This window comes from Arachis hypogaea, chromosome 17, assembly GCF_003086295.3.
Source record: "Arachis hypogaea cultivar Tifrunner chromosome 17, arahy.Tifrunner.gnm2.J5K5, whole genome shotgun sequence".
In the NCBI taxonomy this organism is placed as follows: domain Eukaryota; kingdom Viridiplantae; phylum Streptophyta; class Magnoliopsida; order Fabales; family Fabaceae; genus Arachis; species Arachis hypogaea.
Window position 1 is genome coordinate 131,689,458 of NC_092052.1, and position 24,452 is coordinate 131,713,909.

General features: G+C 33.1%; 2 protein-coding genes and 1 pseudogene across 11 annotated transcripts; all 3 read left to right on the forward strand.

Moving 5' to 3' along the window:
- Window positions 1–754: 754 nt before the first annotated feature.
- LOC112763986 (pentatricopeptide repeat-containing protein At2g20710, mitochondrial-like) lies at window positions 755–3,311 on the forward strand. Its single transcript, XM_025809512.1, has 6 exons — window positions 755–971; window positions 1,257–1,338; window positions 1,812–1,893; window positions 2,465–2,546; window positions 2,705–2,946; window positions 3,135–3,311. The coding sequence occupies exons 1-6, from the start codon at window positions 755–757 to the stop codon at window positions 3,309–3,311; spliced, it is 882 nt and encodes a 293-aa protein (XP_025665297.1).
- A 1,819-nt stretch (window positions 3,312–5,130) lies between these two features.
- Window positions 5,131–8,013, forward strand: LOC112766315 (uncharacterized). Of its 10 annotated transcripts, none has more exons than XM_025812220.3 (3): window positions 5,131–5,279; window positions 5,496–5,767; window positions 7,660–8,013. In XM_025812220.3, exons 2-3 carry the CDS (start codon window positions 5,521–5,523, stop codon window positions 7,887–7,889), a joined length of 477 nt encoding a protein of 158 aa, XP_025668005.1. In that variant the 5' UTR covers window positions 5,131–5,279; window positions 5,496–5,520; the 3' UTR covers window positions 7,890–8,013. The 10 variants fall into 10 exon arrangements, with proteins under 10 accessions (XP_025668005.1, XP_072079781.1, XP_025668006.1 ...); XM_072223680.1 differs by having other exon boundaries at window positions 5,149–5,279; window positions 7,665–8,013; XM_025812221.3 differs by having other exon boundaries at window positions 5,152–5,279; window positions 5,470–5,767.
- Window positions 8,014–15,914: 7,901 nt separating this feature from the next.
- LOC112763987 (BES1/BZR1 homolog protein 2-like) lies at window positions 15,915–17,506 on the forward strand (annotated as a pseudogene).
- Window positions 17,507–24,452: the final 6,946 nt, after the last annotated feature.

Here is a 24,452-nt window from a genome sequence, read left to right on the forward strand (position 1 = left end):
AAATTTCTTCATTTCAATTTTCAAAGGATTATTTTCTTATATTAGCACTAAGCAATCTAATTGTATTATTTAGATGCACAAATCAAGTTCGATGAAGTGAAATCAGGTGAGGTCAGTATATATATTAATCAAACGCAGGATTATATATGTAATTTTGAAAATTTAGAGTGTGAGTGTAATATACTTAATTTGGGAGAGGGGAGTACGACATATCAATTTGGGAGGAGCCACCTCAAATAGTGACAATTGAGTTATTGCGTGACACCAGTAATTAGAATGAAATCTTCTGTGTCTTGGCTGCATAGGATGATGGTTAATTGAGCTTTGGCATTTTGTGTCTTTTTTTTTTTTGGTTTGGAATGCATTTTGTGCTTTAGATTGTGCAGTTTTTTTTTTTTGCATCAACAATGGACAAGAGTACGGAATACGGTCCCTAAGTTATGTTAAAACAAATGTCTTACTTATTTAAGTAGGATCAAACAATTTGATTTGATATATACATATATTACTGAAACTATGAACAACTCCTACTGCAGACAAACTATTTAGAATAAATACTACTATAAATGGTTAAGGGCTAACATTTTTCTATCATAACTATGTTGTTTTTGTTTTGCTTATACTTAATCTATCATATTCCAAATTTTGCTAGGATTGTGCTAATCTAAAGCATTTGGTTGGTATGAATTGTCTTTAAGACCAATAATGATTTGATCTTTTTCATTTTTCCATCAGGTATTAGAATGGATGGGCGATGAAAGGAAACATCATTTTAACATCTGGAGACATAGTTGTATGTCTTGATTTGATAGCAAAAGTTCATGGCTTAGGTCCAGCAGAAAAATACTTTAATAACCTTTCAGATTCTATAAAAGATTTCAAGGTCTATGGCGTTCTTTTGAATTACTATGCACAACATGATTCGGCGGAGAAAGTAGAGGCTACCATGCAGAAACTAAAAGAGTACGCTTGTAGGCATACGATAAATTAGGTATTGAGTTATAATGCTATGTTAAAGCTCTATGTTCGAGTAATTGAATATGCGAAATTCGATAGTTTGACGAGAGAAATGTTATCCAGGGACATGTTCGACTATGTGTCGCTTAATATTTTGTTGAATTGAATTGATGGTACACGTTTGACTTCTTTTTCTTTCTTCGTGTGAACTTGTTTTCTGTTGAGATAGTACAGGAGATATTTAAGTTTTGTCTCTTAACTCGTTAGGAGATTCTTTTGTTTTGTCTCTTGTTGTGTAGATTCAGAAACAGAGATGAGAGTAGATATTGACACACTGATATATTCTGATTCAGCTACTTCGTGCAATATAGCTTATATCCAGTCTCTATCACAACTGTGACAGAATTTCACTATCTTTTCAATAGATTACAATCACTAATTCTCCCTAAGATTCTACCCAATCCTATTTGGGACAAGTCCTGTTTTTAACCCAAACCGAACTTGACTAGGACTCAAACATAGTTTTCAACAGTAAAGTACTAACTCAACTTGCAAGGGAATCTCCACAGGATCATGACACAAAACAGAAATACATACAAAGAATTTTTGAGATAACTATTGCTTTTTCTCCAAGTCTAGCTCACTGCCTTTTTCTACTCATTGGCTTTTTCTTACAAACCTCACCATATTTGTCTTTTTCAATAAGACTCAAACAGACTAAACTGAAAAAAAGAAATACAAAATGGTAGCCATGAAGGAGAAGAACTTAGAACAGCTTAGGAAGTTATGAGAACCGAACCAAGTGCTTTGTTCCACTCACTTACTTACCCCTTGGTTATTCACTCTTATTATAGAAGAGTGAACCCTCCAAGGTTTGAACCAAGTTCAACACTAGGGTTGTCTTCTTCCTCCTTTATCAGAGCTCGCAGCGGTGTGGTCAGTAGAGAGAGAGAAAATGCCGAATCTTTGACATGCAACATACGTTTCTCTTTTATCCTTTTTCTTCAAGTTCCTCTGAGATCTTGACTGTGAATATTTTCTTTGGCTCAAAGTTTGGTTTTGATCGTGGATTCAAGGTAGAGCACAATTGACTTCTTCTTTTTCATTGTTGCTTGATTTGTACTTGAAACTCAGTAGATTTCTTCATGATTCCTTAGTATAGCACAAATGAAAAAAGTAACTTTTGAGGATACTCTCTCAGGATAGGATTTGCTTCTTTGTTGTAGCCCTTTTTCTTGCTTGAAATTGAAAACAAGCTTTTGTTTCTTCGCTAAGCCCTAGCTTCGGATCTTTCTTCTTTCTTGGTTCAATAACTTGATGTGATATGGAAGGAAAAGAAGAGAGAGAAGAAAGAGATTGTGTTCGGTAAAAGTGAAAAAAAATTCAATTGAATTTTGAGTTGATTACCTGGTTAGATACTAGGTTGAAGAAAGATGGGTTTGAATATCATCACCGAATTGAGCTTGGATCTTTATTTGGGATAAATTTGATCTTTCTTATGGTTCAGCTTGTCCCAGTCTTCATGGATCAAGTTTTGAGTGAATGGAGTGGTATGGTTGAAATATGTGTTGGCCAATATGTTTGTGTTTGTGAGCTTGATCTTTTGCTTCTTGGACTGTCTTTGATTGAATTATTTTCCTGCACACTTAAACAAAAACATCACACAACCAATTGATAAAAACCAATAATATTTGATCATCACTTTAATCAAGTTTTAGTTTTCCAAACTCAACAATTGCGTATGCAGCCATTAAAGACACAGATAGATTGGAGAGCTTACTATTGCGGATGGAAGCTGATCCTAAGGCAACTATTAACTTGATAACATACTCTATTGCAACAAAAGCTTATATTCAGGTTGGCCAACATGAGAAAGCATATGCAATGCTGAGGAAATCGGAGGACATTATTGAACTCAAGAGGAGGAGGGCTGCTTGTGAATCTCTTCTAACTATGTACAGCTCCATGGGGAAAAAGACGATGTTTATCGTATTTAGGATATGTGTAAAATAAAAGGTTAAACAGGCCCTGCAATACGAATTAAATCTCTATGCTGACCGCATTAGCTAGACTTAATGATGTTGATGGAGCTGAGATGATTTTTGAGGAATTTGGAGTCTCGAAATACATGCTTCGACATCAGGATTCCGAATGTGATGATGAGTGCACATTGAAAGAATGGTCTGATGGAAAAAGCTGAAGCATTCGTTAATAGGCTTTTAAAGAGTCGCAATGAATTAGGTGGCAGTATATGGGATCGATTGGCATATGGCTATTACAGGAACAGCGATATGGATAATGCTATTCAAACAATGAAAAAAGCGATTTTAGCAGATCAACCTAAATTAACATGAAAGCCGTATCAATTTACTTTGGCTACATGTATTGATTACCTTAAGGACATGGGAGATTTGTTAGGGGCGTCATAAATTCTTATGCTATGTCTTGAATGGGGTCATTTTTCTACTGTTATACATGATAGATGATCAAGCTATATGCATGAAAAAATCCCAGAAACAAAGGCCATAAATATAATGGAAGAATATTATCATCCAAAGAATGATGAACTTTTTCTAGATGGAGAGAAGCAACATGAAGTTTAACTCCATGAATAGGTCAACTACTTTATTAGAATGAAATCTCCTACGTCTTGGCTGCATAAGATGATGGCTTTTTCACTTAAATAAAATAATCCCCTTTTAAATTTATCTTATTCTCCTAAAGTTATTTTGGAAACGTGAATACTTTTTTTTTAATAATATATAAATTATCCTAGGATCTTATGGTTTATATAATATGTTAACCACTGCACCTTAGACGATTTATGCTTGAATGGCTTGGGAAAAATTATAAGTAAATCGTATCAAGATAACCAACTTTATCAGTTTGTTAGTAAATCATTTTAGGGTAATTTGTTTTACGTATTTCAAGACTAAACCACAACAGCCACAATTTATGCTTAATTTGGCACACTCTCAGTACCCATCTATGATTTACCCTCAACTTAATAAAGCTTAAGACTCAAAACAATTTATGAAGAACATGAGTCTATAAATATAGGAGGATAGTATAAACGGCTCAAACAGAAAATTTATTAAGTTTGAGAGAGATTTAAGAGAGATGTAACTTAAAGTATTATATACGTCTATATCTTTTGTTGAGATAGGCCATATTTAAATTTAAAAATTTTAAAATTATAAGAGCACCCTTATTTATAATTTTTTTTAAAACTAATACGAGTACATTGATTTTTCAATTTTTTTTTAAAACTAATACGAACACTTTTAAGGGCTAAATTTCTCCATCATAACTATGTTATTTTTGTTTTGCTTATAAAAAATTTAATACAAATCGGACCATCTAATTTGTTCATCATAAAATTTAACCGTCAAATTTCTCAACTAATTTTATTATCTTTTATTCTTTTAAATATGAGAATCCAATTTATTAATTAAAATGTTTAAAAAATTAAAATCTATACTAAAAAAAAATCCTAACTAATCATTACAGTGAATTACACACAATCTTTTTCCTTTTCTAAAAAAAATTAACCACATCTAACACATATTTAAAAAAAAAGAAAGAATGAACAAAAGTACATATAAATTTTCACATGATAAGTGGTAGGCAGATATATACTCTAATTTTTTAACAAGTTATCGGTATACACCAATATTAAATTTTGTTGTCAATTTTATTCTTCTCGACTTAGTAACTTTTTCAATGATAATGACTACTAGATGATCCTGTGTATTGTATAATATGACTCTTTTGATGACACAATATCTGAAAACTAAATAATAAATTGTTGAATTTATTAAATTTGAATGAAAAAAATTTACAAGCCACATCTTTATTTTTAAGTTGTAGTCCTTGATGCACATTCACTTTTTGGCGAAAAAAGGAAGAGAAAGAAGATTCTAACTGGTTTTGTAAACTTTTTTTAATTCAAATTTTATAAATCTAATAATTTATTATTTAGTTTTCATTGTGTCATAAAAAAAAAGGGGGTCACGGCACACAATACACAAAATTATTTAATAGTTACTACTTTTAAAAAATTATCCAAGCGATTAAAAGGTAAAAATAATAATAAAACTTAAGATTAATATATACAAATAATTTATTAAAAAATTAAAATGTATATCTATCTACTGTGTAAAAATTTTATATGTACTTTTTTCCTTTATTTTAAAAAGGAAACAAGTAGAAGGCTTAAAGCCCAAAGAAAACCAACCCAGCTGGTAGAGTCACGCAGTAAGCCAGTAATTCGGACGACAGAAGCGGCGGAGGATCGTCCCAGACAGTGTCCCTTTCTCAAGGTATGGCGGAACATCCCCTCCAACCCTCTTTTCCCCGCTCCTCATTAATTCGGTTTAGGAGTAAACCATGGCGATAATTCTATGCAGGTGGGGAGGTCTTTTTTGTAATTTTAATCATACACCTCTCTGTTCCTCAGATTCAAAATGCCTCTCCAATCTCTACTTTTTCTGATCCCTAATTCTCTTTCAGATTCTGTTGTTATTTAATAAACACAGTTTTTGTTTGGCTTCCTCGTGAATCATGGCGAACGCGGCGATTATCGCCGAGCTTAACAGGAACACTGAAAACCGTGCTAAGTTAATTGAAGAAATTGTGAAGTTGGAGAGAAAGATCTTTCCCAAACACGAATCATACGCCGCATTCTTCGACAACGAACTCAAACGGAAGAACGCTGGACTTCTCTACCTCCACGCTGATGCCGAACTTGTTGGCTATGTCATGTATTCTTGGCCTTCTTCCCTCTACGCCTCCATCACCAAGCTCGCAGGTTCCAATACCTCCACTTCTCTTTGTTTATTTGGTTGAAATCTAAGTAGGTGAAATCAAGTTGCGTTGTGTTGTTCTGAAATTGAAGCTTGTGTTGTGTCCTATAAGGTGCTTGATGAAATTCTCCAATGAAAAATGTGGAAGCTCTTATTTTACGCTTGGGGCAATGAGAATGTAACATGTATTCATGTTAGTTTGGTTATATAGAACGAGAATATTTAACGGGGGATAAATTTGGAATATTAAGAAAAAGAGTGAGAGTAAATTGGAACTACAATTTCTTTTATCAGCTCAGCTCAGTCCATCTCAGTCCTTCGCATGGTGGAGAGATTTTGTATCTCCTGTCATAGGACACAAATCTTTTTGTCCCCCTTGTGCAAAATCAAACATCTTTTGTCCCTCTATGTCACTGGTCCCCTTGTTTTATGGGACTCAATATTGTGTTTGGTGATCAGAAACTCAAACTAAAATTTCAGTTTCGGAATATAAAATTTTAGTCCCTTCAATATTTCTAGACACATGGGATTAAAACTTCTAGTTAGAGTTTGTTTTGAGGTACTGTGACAGATACTGGGAAGCTGGCACTCAGTATTATTATATTTGTTGGCTCAAAAACTGGTACTAAAATTTCAGTCTCTATCCTTAAATTTTCAGTATTTTAGTACCTCCAAAAAGTGGGGATACAAGAGACTGATATTTTTGGGGACGAAGATTGAAACTTTAATAATATCTTATACATAAAATACTCTCATTTTAATTAATTAATTCTAATTTTACTCTTTGTGCAAATTAAATTAGAATTTCATTCTTATTTCAGTCTCTGTCTCTCACTTTCCACCAAATACAATACTGTGACTTATTTCAATCTCTATCTCTCCGTCTCTGTCTCTTAGTCTCAATCACTGTCTCTTAGTCTCAATCCATGTCTCTCTTCCAAACGCTACCTATGACAGAAACTAATACTTTAATAATATTCCTTTCAAAAAATATTCTTACTTAACTTTTTAAATTACAAATCTACTCCCCAATCTCCCTATTTATCTTAAACCAAACATGATAATGGGACATAACTCAGTCCAATATATTTTATGCCAAACACAATCTAGAGACTTAATTTAGTTTCTGTCTCTCAGTTTCAGTTTCCTTTCTAAATACAGCATTAGTGTCCTGTTATAATAACCAAACAGAGCCTTATTATCAATTTGTTGAAATGATAAAAGTTCTTGAGAGTATTAAAATTAAACTAGTTAAATATTGAGTAAATGTGCATTTCAATCCCTAAATTGAATATCTGGGTCTGTTTAATTTAATCTTTGAAATATGAAAATTAACACTTTAATCCCTGAAATTGCAAAATGTCTCATGTTAGTTCCTATCTTCATATTTATTACTGTGTTGTCGTTCTTTCCTGTTATTTGTTGTATTAAGTAACAAGTCGGTATGTTCAAATTATTGTTATTACTCCACTTGATTCGCATAGCTGGCCTTTTTAGTATATATTAAAAAATTTCAAGAACTAATTCAAACTCCTGCTTCATTTATGTCAACTTAAATGTCACATGTAATGTTAACATATGAGTTAGACATATGAATGAAATAGACAACACAATGAAGAAAACGGAACTAATGTAACTTATGTTGGCAACTTCAGAGACTATATATATAATTTTAGGGTGTATGTGTACTGAATATTTCCTGAACTAAATATAACGTTGTTTTGAATATTGAAGCATGAATATGGTATATCCTTCATGCTTTCTTCCTTTGTATTTAAGTTTTTCAATCAACATTTTGAATTGTTACGTGAAGATATAAATGATTCTTTTTATCAGTAAAAACATAATTACTTTTGGGTTTATTCACCATGTGGAGGGTATGATTTGGTTTTGTTAGTGAAGGAGCAATGGAGGAAGCAAGGCCACGGCGAGGCACTGCTGAAAGCAGCGATTCAGAAATGCAAGACCAGGAAGGTTTCGCGCATAATGCTTCATGTGGATCCCTCGAGGACACCAGCAGTGAGCCTTTACAAGAAACATGGTTTTCAAGTTGATCGCTTGATTGAAGGTTACTACTCCTTGGAAAGACATGCATATGTAATGTACTTGGAACTTGATTCAAATTGAAGTAGAAATTTATAAAAGGATCTTGTGTTTGTTTTGCCTCAATGTGAAACAAAGATCAATTCTGTAACATTGTTGATTATATATACAGGCTTGAAGGTTATGATAGACAAGCAATTCTAATCTACTTTATTCTTTTTGGGGTAACATACATTCATATTTCATAGACAAGCATTTGTGCCTACTTTTGTATTCCAAGGTAAGGGGGAAATGATTTTTATGTATTGTGAGGACCAGCAACCTTCTTTCTACAAGCAGAGAGAGATTGGATCTTAAGGTTTAATTATCTCCTCTTATTTTTTCTCTTGATTATAAACAAACCAGAATCATATCATGATTACTACAAAACTAGAAAAACTAGACAAATTTCTGTGATATTGAACTAAAGATATGTGTTATTTGAATAAAAATTCGTTATAGTTTGAGATTTTGTCAACTTTTCACTTGTATTGTTGTACATTTAGCTTGACTCTGTTTTTTTGAGTTCATTGGTGTAAATTCACATATATTCGATAGTTGAAAGTCAACCACTAATTCTACATACATATTGTCTTTTAAAAATAAAACACAAAATGATATTTAAGTAATCTAAATAAGTATCACTTGTTTTTCCATGCATGATATCTTTTTAGAAAACTCCACCACCTCTTCCAATTATCCATCTTCGAGCCCCAATAGTTTTGACCAAATTGTCGATGGCTCTATTGACTTTAATGGAAAAACTTAGGAGCATTTTATTTGGTCAAACAATAGTGTCAATCCTAGTGATCCTGCAATATATACATATATGAGTCTCCAATGTAATTAAAGCAAAAATAAATATACAAGAAAAAATTTTCAACTTCTTCAATTCTCTCTCATTACACTCAAGTTCATCAGCAGTCATTGTTAACATTCTGTTACTGCTGTGCTCTATAAACCATTATAGTCTTAGTGACGAGTTGAGTAAAAAGTTTGATTTAACATAATAACATACTTTCTTCAATGAGTGAATGGAATGGCAAGGTATATTATTAAATAATGTACGTTATGGTTATGTAAGGAATTATAAATAAACATGTTGTATGAGTAATCAGCATGAAGTATATGCCAATGAGTTATAGCTCAAATGATATAGTCTCCTCATACTCAATTAAGAGGTTGCGGGTTCGAGTCTCATATCTTTGGTAAAAAAAATCAGCATGAAATATATGATGTTCCTAGAGTTGGAGCAAGGTATAAAGAACAAAGATTGTTTTTAATAAATCTCAAATGAAGTAAAGAGTGTGCATATATATATATATATATTTTTTTTTTTTTCTGGTCATAACGTTGTAGCATGAAAAAAAAATGATGGTCCAAGATTGCTAGGCCTACCAGGCCATATTGGGCCAGAAGAACAGCAGCCTGTGTTCCCTCCACTGTTGGGAGCAGGAAGTGATCGCTGCTCTGTTAAGCCAGCCTCACGCATTGCCCTCCATTCTAGGAGCTAAGGGGCCTTGGGCCTTCGCCCAGACTACCGGGCCCAACTCTCAACGTGGAGTGGGCAGGCCAACAATTTTCCCTTGCAAGCCCAACCTAGCAGGCCCAAGCACTTGTTCTATCACTTTAGTTTCCCCCACTTGGGTCATAAGCTGGCGTTACACAGCTCGGCGAACATGAAGTTACTAGTTAGATGCTTATAAGGACTATGCTCTTCTTTTATCTCCCCGTTGTGAGACTATAAAGTATAAACCTTAGGATTCTCAAGTTCAAGGAAAACAATTTTGAGTCCTTGCAAACCTGAAACTTATAATAGAATTTAACTTTAAAATACCAAATAATAGGCAATAGAGAGACAATTGTAATATATATATATAAGTATAATATTTATAGTACATTGAAAAGACAAACCAAAGGAAAAAATATAAAATTTGAAACTATCTTCCTAAGTAAGATAAGATTAACATTGTCAATTTTCATTTTCATCCTAATATAAATGCTGAGATTTATCACTTCCGAATACCAGGAAACTAATAGAGGCTAGCTATAGTCCCTATAAATACAAAATGTTTACTCATATTACATTATAAGCTTACCTAAGATATCCTTAAATGTAGTATAACTATATGTGTTTTCCAAGGCAGAAATAAGTCCCCAAAAAATTGTAATAAGAGACAACGGCTTGCTTCTCATTTTCCCTTCATTTCTTTAAAACCACCAACTTTAACTCAAATTTGAGTAGGCTGAACAAGAGGAAAAAAAAAAAAAAAAAGAAAGGGTATTTTGCAATTAAGTTTTTAATAGAACTTAATCAAATTGGTATGACCCTATATAAATAAGTTTTTACTTTTTAAACCTTGTAAATTTACATGCCACTATAGCAAACCATTAATATGTTAAAGTAGACAAAGACATTTCAGTTGATAAGAACCGAGACAAAGACATGATTGAAATTTCAGTGTCTTTACTACTGTTTGATATACTAGGGTGTTTCTCGCACTTCACACGGGCTGTTTTGCAAATTCATTAATCCATTTTATCTTTTGATTCCTTAATCTATTGCAAAGCATTTTTTATATGAATAGTAAAGTTTTTTGCATGTTACACAGATTGAATAATTAACTTCTTTTTATTATATTGATTTTTTTAGATTGTTAGTAAAGAGTTCGACCCTATATAAAACTATGACATATGATTATCCTCTTCGACAATGCAAGTAATAACACAAAACAATAATCCAAATACAACAAAATAATCGCACTCATTATACATATCTCTTCATCACCAAACTCTCACCCCACAGCTCATAGGAAAATTAATAAGTAAAAGAGAACAAGTAATACATGATATAGCTACTATTTCTCCTTGTAGTTTTGTAAGTGTTATCATGTCCAAGCCAATACATTATGCAAGTTTATATTAGCTATCATTCACTTATAAAATATTTTACGTAAAAAAATTATCAAATAAACAGAAAATTATACTACACACATTATAGTCTAAAGCATAAAATTATATGCACAGCCATATCACTTTTACGAACACCAACAAAATAATTTCTAAACCTCCCATCACCTCCAAACCCTTCACCATCGCCTCATCCTAAAGCACCACCAAACCCTCTACTACCTCCATCACCATCTATACCTCCACCTCCTCCACCTCCACTTCCACCTTGACCTCCATCTATACCTCCACCATCAGCACCTCCATTTCCATCTCCACTAGCTCCACCTATACCTCCACCACTATCATCTCTACCTCTATCACCTCCACTTCCACCTCCATTCCCGTCCTCATCTGTACCACCATTATCTCCACCATTATCACCGCCCTTCCTAGCACGTTGACCTCTACCTCGACGGCCCCCTCCTTCCCTCTCGATCGAGCCCTTGGCCTCGTCTACGGCCCCGAACCCTCCCTTCCATGGCATCTAATGCATCATCAAACTATCTATCTTGATGGGGGAAAATGTCGGTAAAGATTTTCACAAAAATAAGCGCGTTGTAAGTATAGTTCTAAATCGACAATTAAACCTCAATCAAATTTAAATTGTTTGTCACTTAAGCAAACCCAATAAAATTAACCGAAGTATTTGAATCTCGGGTCGTCTCTCAAGGAATTGCAGGGAAGTGTAATTTATTATTGGTTATGAGATTGTATCTTTTTGGGTTTTGAGTTTAATAAACAAGGAATGTAAATAACAAGAAAATAAATTAATAACTAAGAAAGCTCTTAGTAAGGATTGATAATTAAAAGTTCTATCCTCATTATCATTGTCAATTGCGATGGTAAATGCGAATTGCGTTCACTTAATTAGTTAACCTCTAACCAATGGAGGAAGGTCAAGTGCATACAATAAACTTGAGTTCACAAGTCCTAGTCAACTCAAAGTGAGAGACTAGCTTTGGTGAAGTTCAAGCAAACCGGCAATCTTCAATTACCAATCAACAAATGAGTTTTGATAACTCAAGAGTCTCTAATTGATTAATCCAAGTTAATTAAGAACATAAAAAATATAATTTAAAAAGTAACCAAGTATTTTATCGAACACTTGGAAGGCATAAAATAAAAGCATAGAAAACTAATAAGGAAAATAAATCTAAACAACCAATTGCAAGCATCAATGATAATAATTAAATAAAGAAGCCATAAACATGAAACATAAAATTGCATTAATGAGAATTCATAAACTAAATTGGCAACATAAAGTAATCAACAAGGGAAGTAAATAAACTAGAATGCTAGAACAAATAAAAGTAGAAGAGAAACTAAATTGAAATAAGATAGAATTCAGAATTTGAGAAGGAATAAAACTAAGAACCCTAAAATCTAGAGAGAGAGGAGAGAGTCTCTCTCTAGAAAACTACATCTAAAACCTAATGTGTGATTGTGTGAATAATGAGGTGTGTATAATTGATTCCCCCACTCTGCAGCCTTTAATCTGTGTTTTCGGGTTTGGAACTGGGCCAAAAACAGCCCAGAAATCGCCCCCAGCGTCTTCTATGTAATGCAGCACGTGACGCTCTGTTATGCGTACGTGTCGCTCGTCTGCTGCACTGGTCACGCGTATGCGTCGCTGCCAGCTTCTCAAAACATCATTTTCTTGCGTTTCTTCCACTTTTGCATGCTTCCTTTTCGTCCTCTAAGCCATTCCTGCCCTATAAACCCTGAAAACACTCAGCAAACATATCACGGCATCGAGTGGTAATAAGGGGGATTAAAATTAGCAAATTTAAGGCCAAAGAAGTATGTTTTCAATCATAATACAAAATTAGGAAGAAAAATGTAAAACATGCGAATTATATGAATAAGTGTGAGCATAATGGATAAAATCTACTAAATTAAGCACAAGATAAATCCTTCCATGTCATCTAATGCATCATCAAACCATCTCCACTCACATTTATTGGCTCATGTCCGAACACGACGTCTCCGCTCCACCCGACGCCTATCAAGAACATCTGGCACTTGATCCATAGCATCTGCTCTGGGGTCTCCGAGATAGATATCAGGCAATAAGAATCTCCTCCTAGGCGCATGCCACCACTCCAAGTAAGCCTGTAACGGTCTTCGATCTGCCACGACATCAAATCGTAACACATGGTTGGTCATGTTGGTCCAACAGATGTGCTAACTCTGTAACGTGTTCAAAAACCACCGGTCTCCGCCTCTGCCATCCTTCGACATGAGAAAATCAATGTCGAGTGTGAGCCATGGTCGATGCTATACTCCACCAAGCTGTGGTAGCACCCTATCCACCTGATACCACTCTACCACAGTAAAATAGATCAATGTCGTCACAACCCTCCATAGTGCCATATGCCGGGATCCATGATCTGGGGATGAACCAGCTAAACGACGTCTGGTGTGCTATATGGCATCCACGTGAACTGTTAAAGACAGATGAGTATTGCATGTCAAATTATATCTAGTAAATAATTTAAATCCATGGCCCGGAGTAAATCTATCCTAAGCCTCTAATGCGCGACTATGGACCATTTCTCACTCAATGTTGGCTGATAACCAGACCACTTGATACCAAAAATATTTTATGATCAACGGCAATAAACCGAAAAAAATAACAAACATAACAACCATAAACATTAAGCACCTCGTCGCCAACGGACAATGAAAGGCGTCAAACCCATCAAGCCTGAAACCCGAGACTGCCAGAAGATCCAAGACTAGAGAAGCTCCAATGGACCGGCCAACTTAACTACGTTTCTGTTGGCCACACAGCACAAGCACCGGTATAACCACAAGAGAGCAGCGGATCCTCAACTGCATCTCTCCATGTCCTTTAATCTCGCCACGTATGTTTGTGCCCTTAGGAAGGTTACTAAATGACTCTTGCATCCAAGTGCACTTCACAGTAAACTTATCGATGCAGTCTGCCGGAAGTAACACACACACAATAACTCTTCAAACTAAACCCATGCAGGTTGGATGCCCTCAATGTAGTGCTCGGAGTTAGTTAGACATCTACTGACATACTTTCCATCGAACGGGAGACCTAAGTGGTACGCAACATCCTAAAGTATAATTGTGCACTGTCCGAATGTCATGTGAATGCCATCGCTCGATGAATGCACTGACCAGCAGGTCATCCAACCTAAACTAGTGGTCGTTGAGTCTCGTGAGATGGGCTAAGCCGGCCATCTGCAAGTACGACATGATCCTATGTTGCCTCATTATACTGGTGATACATTGGTGAGGCTGCATGACAACGAAAAATTTCTCTAAGAACCATAATAATTTACAAAACAATCATCTAAAACGGAGAATTCTAATAAAAATGTACTTTAATGTAAAACATATTGCAAACCAAAACATAGATAATGCAATATTTAAGAATTAAATTAAATTAAATTAAACCAAATTAATTTAAATTAAATTCTATCATAACATAGTTAATCTAATATTTAAGACGTAAATTAAAAAATTAAACTATAACTAAATTGGTAGTGCCTCGTTGACCTAACATTTAAGAATTAAATTAAATTTAAATAAATGAAATGAAATTGAATCCTTGCTAGTCTTCTACCGCTTAGTTAATCTAACACTTGAAACCTAAATTAAAAACGCTGACAAAATTTCTAACCTAGTTAAACCTCTAACATTTAAAACTAGGTTACAAATTCTATCCGAACTTCTAATTACTTCTCTAACTAACACTTACTTATCACTCTTCTAACTTGTATTTGTAGTCTTCAATAATGTTCTAGCAAACTACTAAATCACTACTCTAAGTCTCTAACTACCATTTGAAGTTAAAAAATTCTAATAACGCGTATAATCAAATTCTAAGTGACTTAAGATCACTAACAATTCTTTATTTCTTAACAAAAATAAATTTCATTCACTAACCTCTTCATGGATGCTACCAGCGATATGGGCAACTTCGTTTAACCGATAGATACGATTTAAATCGTCTTCTATTTTTGCAGTTTGGGAGTGAAAATTTATTGAAATGTAATTTGAAACTAGTGAATTCGACTTACTACTAACGAAGGTTACTACTAAATCGAATTCATTCAATTCAATTTACTAGGGGCCTAAATCGAATTCAATTAATTTGAATTATTAGGGGTATAAATCATGCTATTAAATCGAAGCACCTTATTTCGATTAACTATGGGTAGAGAAAATTCAAATTTCCAACCATAGTAAATCAAAGCTATCAAAATCGATTTACATATACACCTAATAATTTGAATTTTATTCATTCGATTTACTATTATAATAAGTAAATCTGATTTAGTAAATATGATTTATATATAAATGTCAATCAAAACATGCACTAACATTTTCAGTTTTAGAAAATTCGTGTAATAGTGAAATTTATTTCGTTTTTTATGTGATTTGTCCTAGATTTTACTTAAAAAATTTGTATGTATTTTTATTTTATATTAAAAATAAAATTTAATTATCTATTTTATCTAATCTCAAAATTTTTTATTTATGAAATCAAAATCATTCTCCTTCCCTTATCTCAATAATTTTTTTTATTAAATCACTCTTTACTGTAAATTTATAAGGAATGAATGCTAATTATTTTTTCAAAAAAAAAAAAACTCAACACCATAAAAGTGGAGTCTATTGTAAATAATAAATAATAAAAACAAATAAAAAAATAAAGTACTCAACAGGTACTCTGTGTAATATACCTTCTTTATTTAAAGATGAAAATAATTATCACTTAAATAATTAACAAAATAGAAAGAGAAAAAAATTAATAAAATTCTATAATAAATATTAATATAATAATAATAATTATTATTTATCTATTTTGTGTTAAAAAACACATGATAAATTTATAAATTAAAAAAGTATTATAATATAAGAAATTTAATTTTTTAATATATTTATTTATATTTATTAAATAAAAATATTAAAAAAATTTATTAATAAAAAATTTATCATACATTCTTAAGATTTATGTTAATTAAATTTTAATAATAATAATAATAATAATAATAATAATAATAATAATAATATAAGATAAGGCACATGAGAAATAACATGGAGCAGCTGTATGCTGCAAACGATGAGTAAATTCCTAAAATGATCCCTCAGATTGAGCCCGTGCATTAATGTTATCCCTGACTTTTAAAATGCTTTAATTGCACCCTTCAGATTGAGTTATGTGTGAAATACTGGTCTTTCCACCCATTTCCAGTGTGACTCAGCAGCCGGAGCGCTGAGCTGGCTGTTTGTGGTTTACGTAGGCAGCCTTAAACGACACCGTTTTACCTGGAGGGTACTTCCATTGCTTGTTAACAAGAGGACGGTACTACCTACCGCAAAGTTTCTTCTTCTACTTCTCTTCCTCTCAGATCTACTTGCTCTTTCTTGCTTGCTTTGTCCGCTTTCTAATCTTGCTAAAGAGTTGACTTGATCCTGGAGGCTTGCGATCTAACTAGTTTTTGTAGTGTTAATCTGAGATCATGTGTCAAATTGATAGTTCTAGATGATTGATTATGTTCCGTTAGTTTTACTCTAGAAATCTTGATTGAGATCTGTGTTTTGATGACAGGGATGCAAGAGGCCGCAAGGTGAGATTAGAGGAACTCCAGCGAACATGAGTGGTTGTTCTTCACTACAGCCAATCCCACAGTCATCGGTGTTCCCAAGCCATGTTCTTTCCTACCATGCTAGCCCAACTTCCTCATCATTCCCCAGCCCTCTCGTATTGATCCCAACCTTCAAAACCCCTCTTCATTACTCCTATCATTCATTCATAACATCACCTCCATCCCCACAAACCTTTGTCCTCTTAGAATATCCAATAGTGTCCCTGTTACCCTTCATCTTTCTTCCCCAACCTCCAGGGGTTCTAAAAGAAAGGCGGATTTCGAATCCCTCTCCAATGTCTCTTCTTTTAATTCGTTCCGCCATCCTCTCTTCGCGTTATCGGCTCCATCCAGCCCCTTCCGCCGCCACTAATTGGCTACTTTCACCATTCCTAAGTGTGATGAATCTGATGCTTCCACTGTGGACTCTGATCACTGGGTTAGTTTTCAGACAACAACTGCATCGGCTGCTCCTCCATCGCATACCTTTAATCTTGTGAAACCAGCAATGCAGCAGATCACTTCCCAAGTTCCATGGATATGAATGAAGGCATGCAATGGGGCCAGGCTGCAGAGAGAGGAAGACCATCGGATTTTGACTTTGAGAATAGTAGAGTGAAGCCATGGGAGGGTGAGAGGATACATGAGGTGGGAGTGGATGAGTTGGAACTTACTCTAGGCTGTGGAAAGGCCTGATGTTGAAAACAATGTTTAGGCTACCTCCAGTCAAAACGACGTCGTTTAAGGCTTTCTACGTGGACTACAAACCACCAGCTCAGCGCTCCGGCTGCTGAGTCACGCCGAAAATGGATGAAAGAATCAGGATTTCACACGGAGCTCAATCTAAAGGGTGTAATCAGAGCATTTTAAAAGTCAAAAGTCAGAAGTAACATTGGTGCACTGAGAGACCATTTTAGAGATTTACTCTGCAAACGATCTAATGTTGTAAGTGATAATTCCAATATCAATTGACCTATTTATTACTTAAGCTGATGTCTGTTGCAAGTAATGTAATACAGATATGGTCAGCAAATGATTTAGACGATAATGAATATATAATTTAGACTTTAGTTTTAAAATGATTTGAACAAAACATGGCTGACTTCTTTATTACGTAAGTTGTGGTCTGCTGCAAGTGATGTAATGCAGATATGGTCAGCTAATGATTTAGACAATGAATATATAATTTCAAAATCTCCGACCATTTAGTTTAGGCTTTAATTTTAAAATGTGGTTTGAACAATGGATTGATTTTTAATTAATTAAAATTAATGGTTCAACAAATATTACCATGACTATTCAACTATTTTTTTATTATTTTTACAAAGGTAAAATATATAATTAAATCAAATCTAAAATAATATTATACAATTCATTCAAAAAATGTTGAATGAATCACTCAAGTACATATTTTTATATAAATCGAATGAGATGCATTTTATTTATAAATTTTCATAATAAATCGACTTTTGCATGCATGTCAGCCACCCAATAGATCGAATTAGTTTCGTTCGATTTATGCATGCAAGATTTCGTCTCTGGTAATTCGAAACAGGTTGTTTCGATTTTTGTTATCTAACAATTTAAGATAAATAAAAAAAATTATAAAAAATTTTTATAATAAAATATTAAAAATTTAATTTTTGTTATCTAAAAATTAAGATAAATAAAAATAAACATAAAAAAAATTATTTAAAATAGCATGTAATATTGATATATTTAATAATATATAGATGTATAACATGTACTAACTATTAAAATATTCATAAACCATGTTGAATTAGTTATAAGTTCTATTTTTTATTTTAAGACTTATTTTAGATATAATTATTTAATATGAAAAAATTATTGTTATATTATATATTTTTTATTTTTGTAAAATATATTAAATCTTATGCTGGTTGGAGTACGTTTTCATATTCTATTACCATAAACTTTAGAATATTAGATTATGAAATTATTTAACTTCAAAAATTTAATTTATCCAACAAAATATATAAATAATTATATATCTTATAGAGTGAAAATTTTTATGGTCATAAAATTTCATTCTCCGTAGTAGTTTACTACTTTATTCTTTGTATACTAAAAAATTGCTGCCTCTTATAATAATTTATATTTTGATTATCCGTATTTATAAATAGCTGCTACATAAAAATAATTTTACTGGTTAAAAATTCTTTTATAATATAGAATTTAATAAGTTTAAATAAATAATTTGTCTCTAAATTATACATATTTTTTCGGTTTTTATATAAGAACAATTAATTTTGATTCATGAAATTCATATGTTATTTATTTTGGTATGCATAGTAACAAATGTCTATTAACTTGTTTAAAATCAAGACAAGTGATTAGAATAAAATATCTATATATTTATTATGTAAATTTGTTATTTATTACATATGATAAAAAATATTTTCCATCTATAAATATTAAATAAATAAAAAATCATAAAAAAAACTGTTTAATTTAAATTTAAATATAAATTATAATTTAACTCATATTCAAATATTATTCCAATTTCTTGTTTAAATTCAAGGGAGAGTTAATCATCTTGAGTTTATATAAAAACTAATTCTAGAGTAAATCGAAACAGCCTATTTCAAATTATTAGAGACGAAATCTTGTATGTATAAATTGAACGTAACTAGCCTATTTCGAATTACTAAGGACGAAATTTTGTAGGCATAAATAGAACGTAATTGATTCGATTTATTGAGTGACTGACATGCATGCATAAATCGATTCTGACATATTTGTATTCTTTTTGGTAATTCGAATTGATCAGTTTCGATTTACTAAAAAATTTACAAATTGAATATATCTCATTAGATTTATATAAAAATATGCATTTGGGTGATTTGTGTTTATATTTTTTATATAATTTTAACTAGAATATTTTTACTTAAACATTTATATTTTATACCAATAAACTATTAAATTTGTTTCAAATATTTGAATAAATATCAACATTTTTCCTGATTTTTTTTTCATTTTTATACTGACTGTTTTGAAAATAATTTAATATTATTCTGCCATCAACTAAACAAAAATTATTATAAAAGTGATGACATATTTAGTAACTCTTACATATAATAAACTCTTATAATATTCTTGTTGTAAATAAATTTAAAATATAGTTAAAAAGTCAAAATTAAAATTAGAAAAATAAAGATTAAATTATAAAAATTTCATACATATAATCTTATTTTTCCTTATACTTAAATTCTAAAACTTACTCATTTTTATTTATACTTCTACTTCTGTGCTTAAAATTTAGGACAAATTACTCATTTAAATTGTTTAAAAATCATAATTATTAGAATACAATATTTAAATATTGCAGACGCAAATACAACATTTGCATTACTATAAAAATCGTAAAAAGGTGTAGTGGTTTACATTAGAACGCGTGTGAAGAGAAACCGCTACACTTTGTAGCACTCTGTAACAGTTTCTAAAGAAATGTAACAATGAAAAAATTGCGGTACCCTATAACGATTTCTTTACAAATGACTCATTCACAAATTGCAGGTAAATGTAGCGGTTTACATGTGCCTATAAATCCGATGGAGGCAGTAGCGGATTCTTCATTTCAATTGAAACCAAAAGTTTAGAGAGAATGTTGTGGATTGAGAGAATATGGAAAAGACTTCGAGAGAATTTGGCCACTTGAGACTCCTAGAGGCGTCATTTTCAAGCGGGACCATGGCGGACTAAGGGCAGTTTGTACCGACTCAACATCATTGCTCACATTGCTGGCAGTATCAATGAAAAGGTAAGTTTGTTTTCTTTTAAGTGTTAAAGTTTATAACATAAAATATAGTATATAGGGTGCAGGAATTAGAATACAAAATTTAAGGTTTGTAGCTTAGTATTTGAAAATAAAGATTTAAAATTTTAAATGTAGAAGGTTTGTCCTTTAATATTTGAGATTTATGATTCAAATTTTAAATACAGAGTTTAAGATTTGTAGGTTAAAATTTTAAATATAGTATTTGAAAATTAAGATTTAAAATTTTAAATTTAGAAGGTTTGTAGTTTAGTATTTAAAATTTAAGACTTAAATTTTAGATATAGAATTTAAGATTCGTAATTTATTATTTAAAATTTAAGATTTAAATTTTAAACTTTTAATTTTAAACTTTAACTTTTAAAATCCAGAACTTATAAATTTAAAAGTTGGATATTTTTTATTTGTTCTGAAGTACATTAAGATTTGTTTCAAATTTTATGTAAGTTCATACGTATTATTTCTCTATTTTAATAAAATTAGTTTTAAAAATAATGTAAAGAGAACTATATCTAAAATTTTAGTTAAGATTAGATAGATAAGACACTCGTAGTTGTTGTATCGGATTATAAATTATGGTTTAGACTTGTAAGTATTAGAATTTAATTTGGGTATGGTTATTTTTTTCACATCATGCAGCCAAGTAGGTGTATTTACAGCGTTCGGGGGCAACATTTTATGGAGGATGGCAAACCGGCTTGGGAGTGATTTCAGAAGTTGTTCAGCAAGCTGTCGCCGTCGGATAAAGTCAAGCAATTCACAGTCCACTTCACATGGTTCCATGAGAGGTTCAGGGTGCTACCAGCAAATGCAAGTGAGGATACTATACGCATATACGCATGTGCATACATTATGATGCTGCTATCCACTCAGCTGTTTGGTGACAAGAGTGCAAATCGGGTACATATTCGGTGGTTGCCATTTGTGGCGGGACTTGACGAGATGGGCACTTATAGCTGGGATTCAGTTGCGTTGGCATGGCTATACCGATGCATGTGTTGGGTGGCCAACAGAAATATCACGAACTTGCTAAGCCCCCTACAGCTACTACAGTCTTGAATCTTCTGGCGGTTCCCCACTCTCAGGCCACATGGATTTGACGACTTTTGTTTTCCGTTGGCATCTAGGTATCGATCGATTGCACTTAGGGTTTCATTATTTGTTTCAAGTTATTAACATTTTAGATCTCGGATTAAACATTCATATCACATTATTATCGTCTAGGTGGGCCACTTATTTACCCACATCTGACGGGAAAGAGCAAAGAATTATCCAGTTTTGCCTTGCATTAGACCGGTTGGGTAGTTGAGAAGTAAGTTGTTTGTGTGTGGTTCAAAGTTTCACTACCTGTTCACCGACATGTCTGTATATAGTGTTCTAATGGTAGATTCTGTTGGAATTTTTAGATTGTGTGGGAGCCTTATGCTACGCTTGACGTACTTGTTGTTCATCCAAAGATTCTAGCTGAGAAGCAACAGTCGGTTATGGCAGGCAGTCACTAGCCTGATATATTTTGCCGTGATTAAGTGGCATCAAGTTGATAGGATGGTCCCACAGTTCGGCGGCGTACAGCATGTACCTGACCAGCCTGAACATAGACTAGCTTCATGGCAAGGATGGTAGGGATGGAGATAGGTGGTTCCTGACTTATTTTCAGACATGGCAATTGCATTGGGATAACAGAGTTGATTCTGTTCTGAGTATTCAGAGAGTGGTTGATCCAGGTCCTTCTATTGAGTTCTTAGACATGCGGTACCGTGTAACACATAGGTTTCTGTCATCGGATGCCACATTTGCCGATCCTAGGACGGAGGAGATTCTGAACGATGTCTTTCACAGAGGATCGTCGTAAGTGCCCACTAGGGTACTAGTGTCGGATGTGCCTGATAACAGGCATGTGAACGCATTGGTACAGGATCTACTGATCAGAAGTGGTAATGGCTGAACGATATGATGCAAGAGTAGGAAGCTGGTGGTGACAAAGGAGGACAGGGCGACCATCGTGTACGTCGGAGTGGTGCGAGACGCCGGGGTGCTGGACCGAGGAGTGCAGCAGTTGGGCACAGTGATAGCCCCGCCGGCACAATGCATGGTCACCAGTTTGATCATGGTGCTGGTGGAGAGATAGAGGCTGGGATCCGGGGGCACAGTTTCCCATGCATCGAGCACTCAGGTATTCCATGACATCAGCACCCAGATGTATGCTAACTTGGCTAGCACTACCTTGACCATAGGAATTGACGATCACTTGGGTGGATCGCAGTTCTATGCCGACTTCACGATGATCATACGGGATGACGATGGTCAGCATTACCAGCATCAGATGTCAAAGGTTCAGTCTCAGATTCCGAAGTACCATCCGCAGATGCCAGAGGTTCAATCGCAGATTCCAAAGTACCATCCGCATATGCCAGAGGTTCAGCCTCGGATTCCAATTTACCCACCACAGATGAGGGAGGGCTAGGCTGAGATGCCTGAGTACCAGCCACAGTTGACAGTCAACCTTAAAGAGCCTGCAAGCAGTTTATATGACATTTAGTTCACCATGGAAGGGACGCCTCCATCTGTATTTGGAGTGGATCTGCCAGTTGATCATCCCACACATCAGCCTCAAAGAGGTGCTAGAGTGAGGCATCCTGCCCGGTGTCGTACAAGCTTGCATCTACTTGGCCCAAAATAAAAGAAGAGTAACAACCCTAACCCTAATTGGCTCGCTACCCACTCTTCTCTCCCTTTCTAATCTCCATCATTCTCTCATTGTCTCACTCTCTCAGTGACCTCTATCCATCTTCCCGTCCATCGTTTGCTCTTTATTCTCTGCTGAGTCTGCTCTATTTCTCTTTATTCTCGCTCTCTATTCTGTTTACCTTCGGTTTCTCTTCAAGTGGAGGCTTGGAGCATCTGTCATTCGCCACACTGTCGTCGTACCCTCTGCCGTCCGTTGCGCTGCCATCGTTCGTTCGCGCACAGCCACCGATTGTCTCTCTGCACAACTACGCCTGGTTTCTCTGCTTCGATCAAATATGTTTCAAAAGAGAGAAATAATAATTGTTAATCTATATTTCACTATAAATCCGTAGTTTCATAGTTTCTCTAATGTTTCAAAAGCTTGAGAACTGCAAGAAATTTACAATTTAATTATTTCTATTTTTTATTTGTTCTGTATTCTGTATTTTGTGATAGATTGATAGTTATTATTTGTTACTGAATGTGTGAATTTTTGTGATAGTTGTTAATTGATTAATTCATTATTAACTTAATTCTGTGATATAGTTGTTAATTTTCTGATAATTGTTAATTGATTAATTCATTGTTAACACGAACATGTAAATGATAATGATTCTGTTGGACATGTTCGAACCTGAACCTGTAAAAAATGATGTTTCTGATGAAGAGGGTGAAGATGATGATGTTAATGCCATGAAAGATGAAGGCATTAGAAAATTTCAGTTTTAGATTTTTAATTTATTGGAACATTTAATTATTGGTTTGTTGTTTTTTTCCCTTGTGTTATGATTATGAAGCTTTTCTTGTGTGTATTCTAGGAAAAATTATCGGTAGACAATGAGAATACTAAACAATGTGAATAATAGATATGTCGGATGTTTAATTCAATATGTATGCAGATGATTATATTCATTATTTTTAATTGGATGGTTTTTTTTTATTCGATTTACTCATGAACAGTTAACAATGATTAGATGTTCAATTTACTAGGTGTGTAGATGGTTATCCTAATATTAAAGTTTAAGAAATAATTTGGGGTGTAGAATTTTTTTATTTTATTGAATTAATTCTAAAACACATTGTTCACATTGTTTATAAAAGTCATTATCTACCTAACAAAACTCGTATTCTAGTTGAACTATATGCAGTATCACGAAAGATATGAATGTATGTTCTAATAAAATATTTGTTATAATTGTTGTACTAATGTACTATTTTAATTTATGATGTATTTTGAGTTTGAAATTATTAAATTTAAATGTCTATTTTTAAATAAATATTATATTATATATGATATATATTATTTTTTTAAAAATTATAATCAATAAATTCGTACGAATTTATAAGATAATTTGAGAGTCAAATCTAACCGATCAATTTTACGAATTTACTTAAACTTACAAATTTAACAATTTTAATAACTAATAATATATTCAAATAAGTCACTAAAATCAATGCAATTATAAAATATTTGAATAATAAATACTAGCAGTATACTCAAGGTTT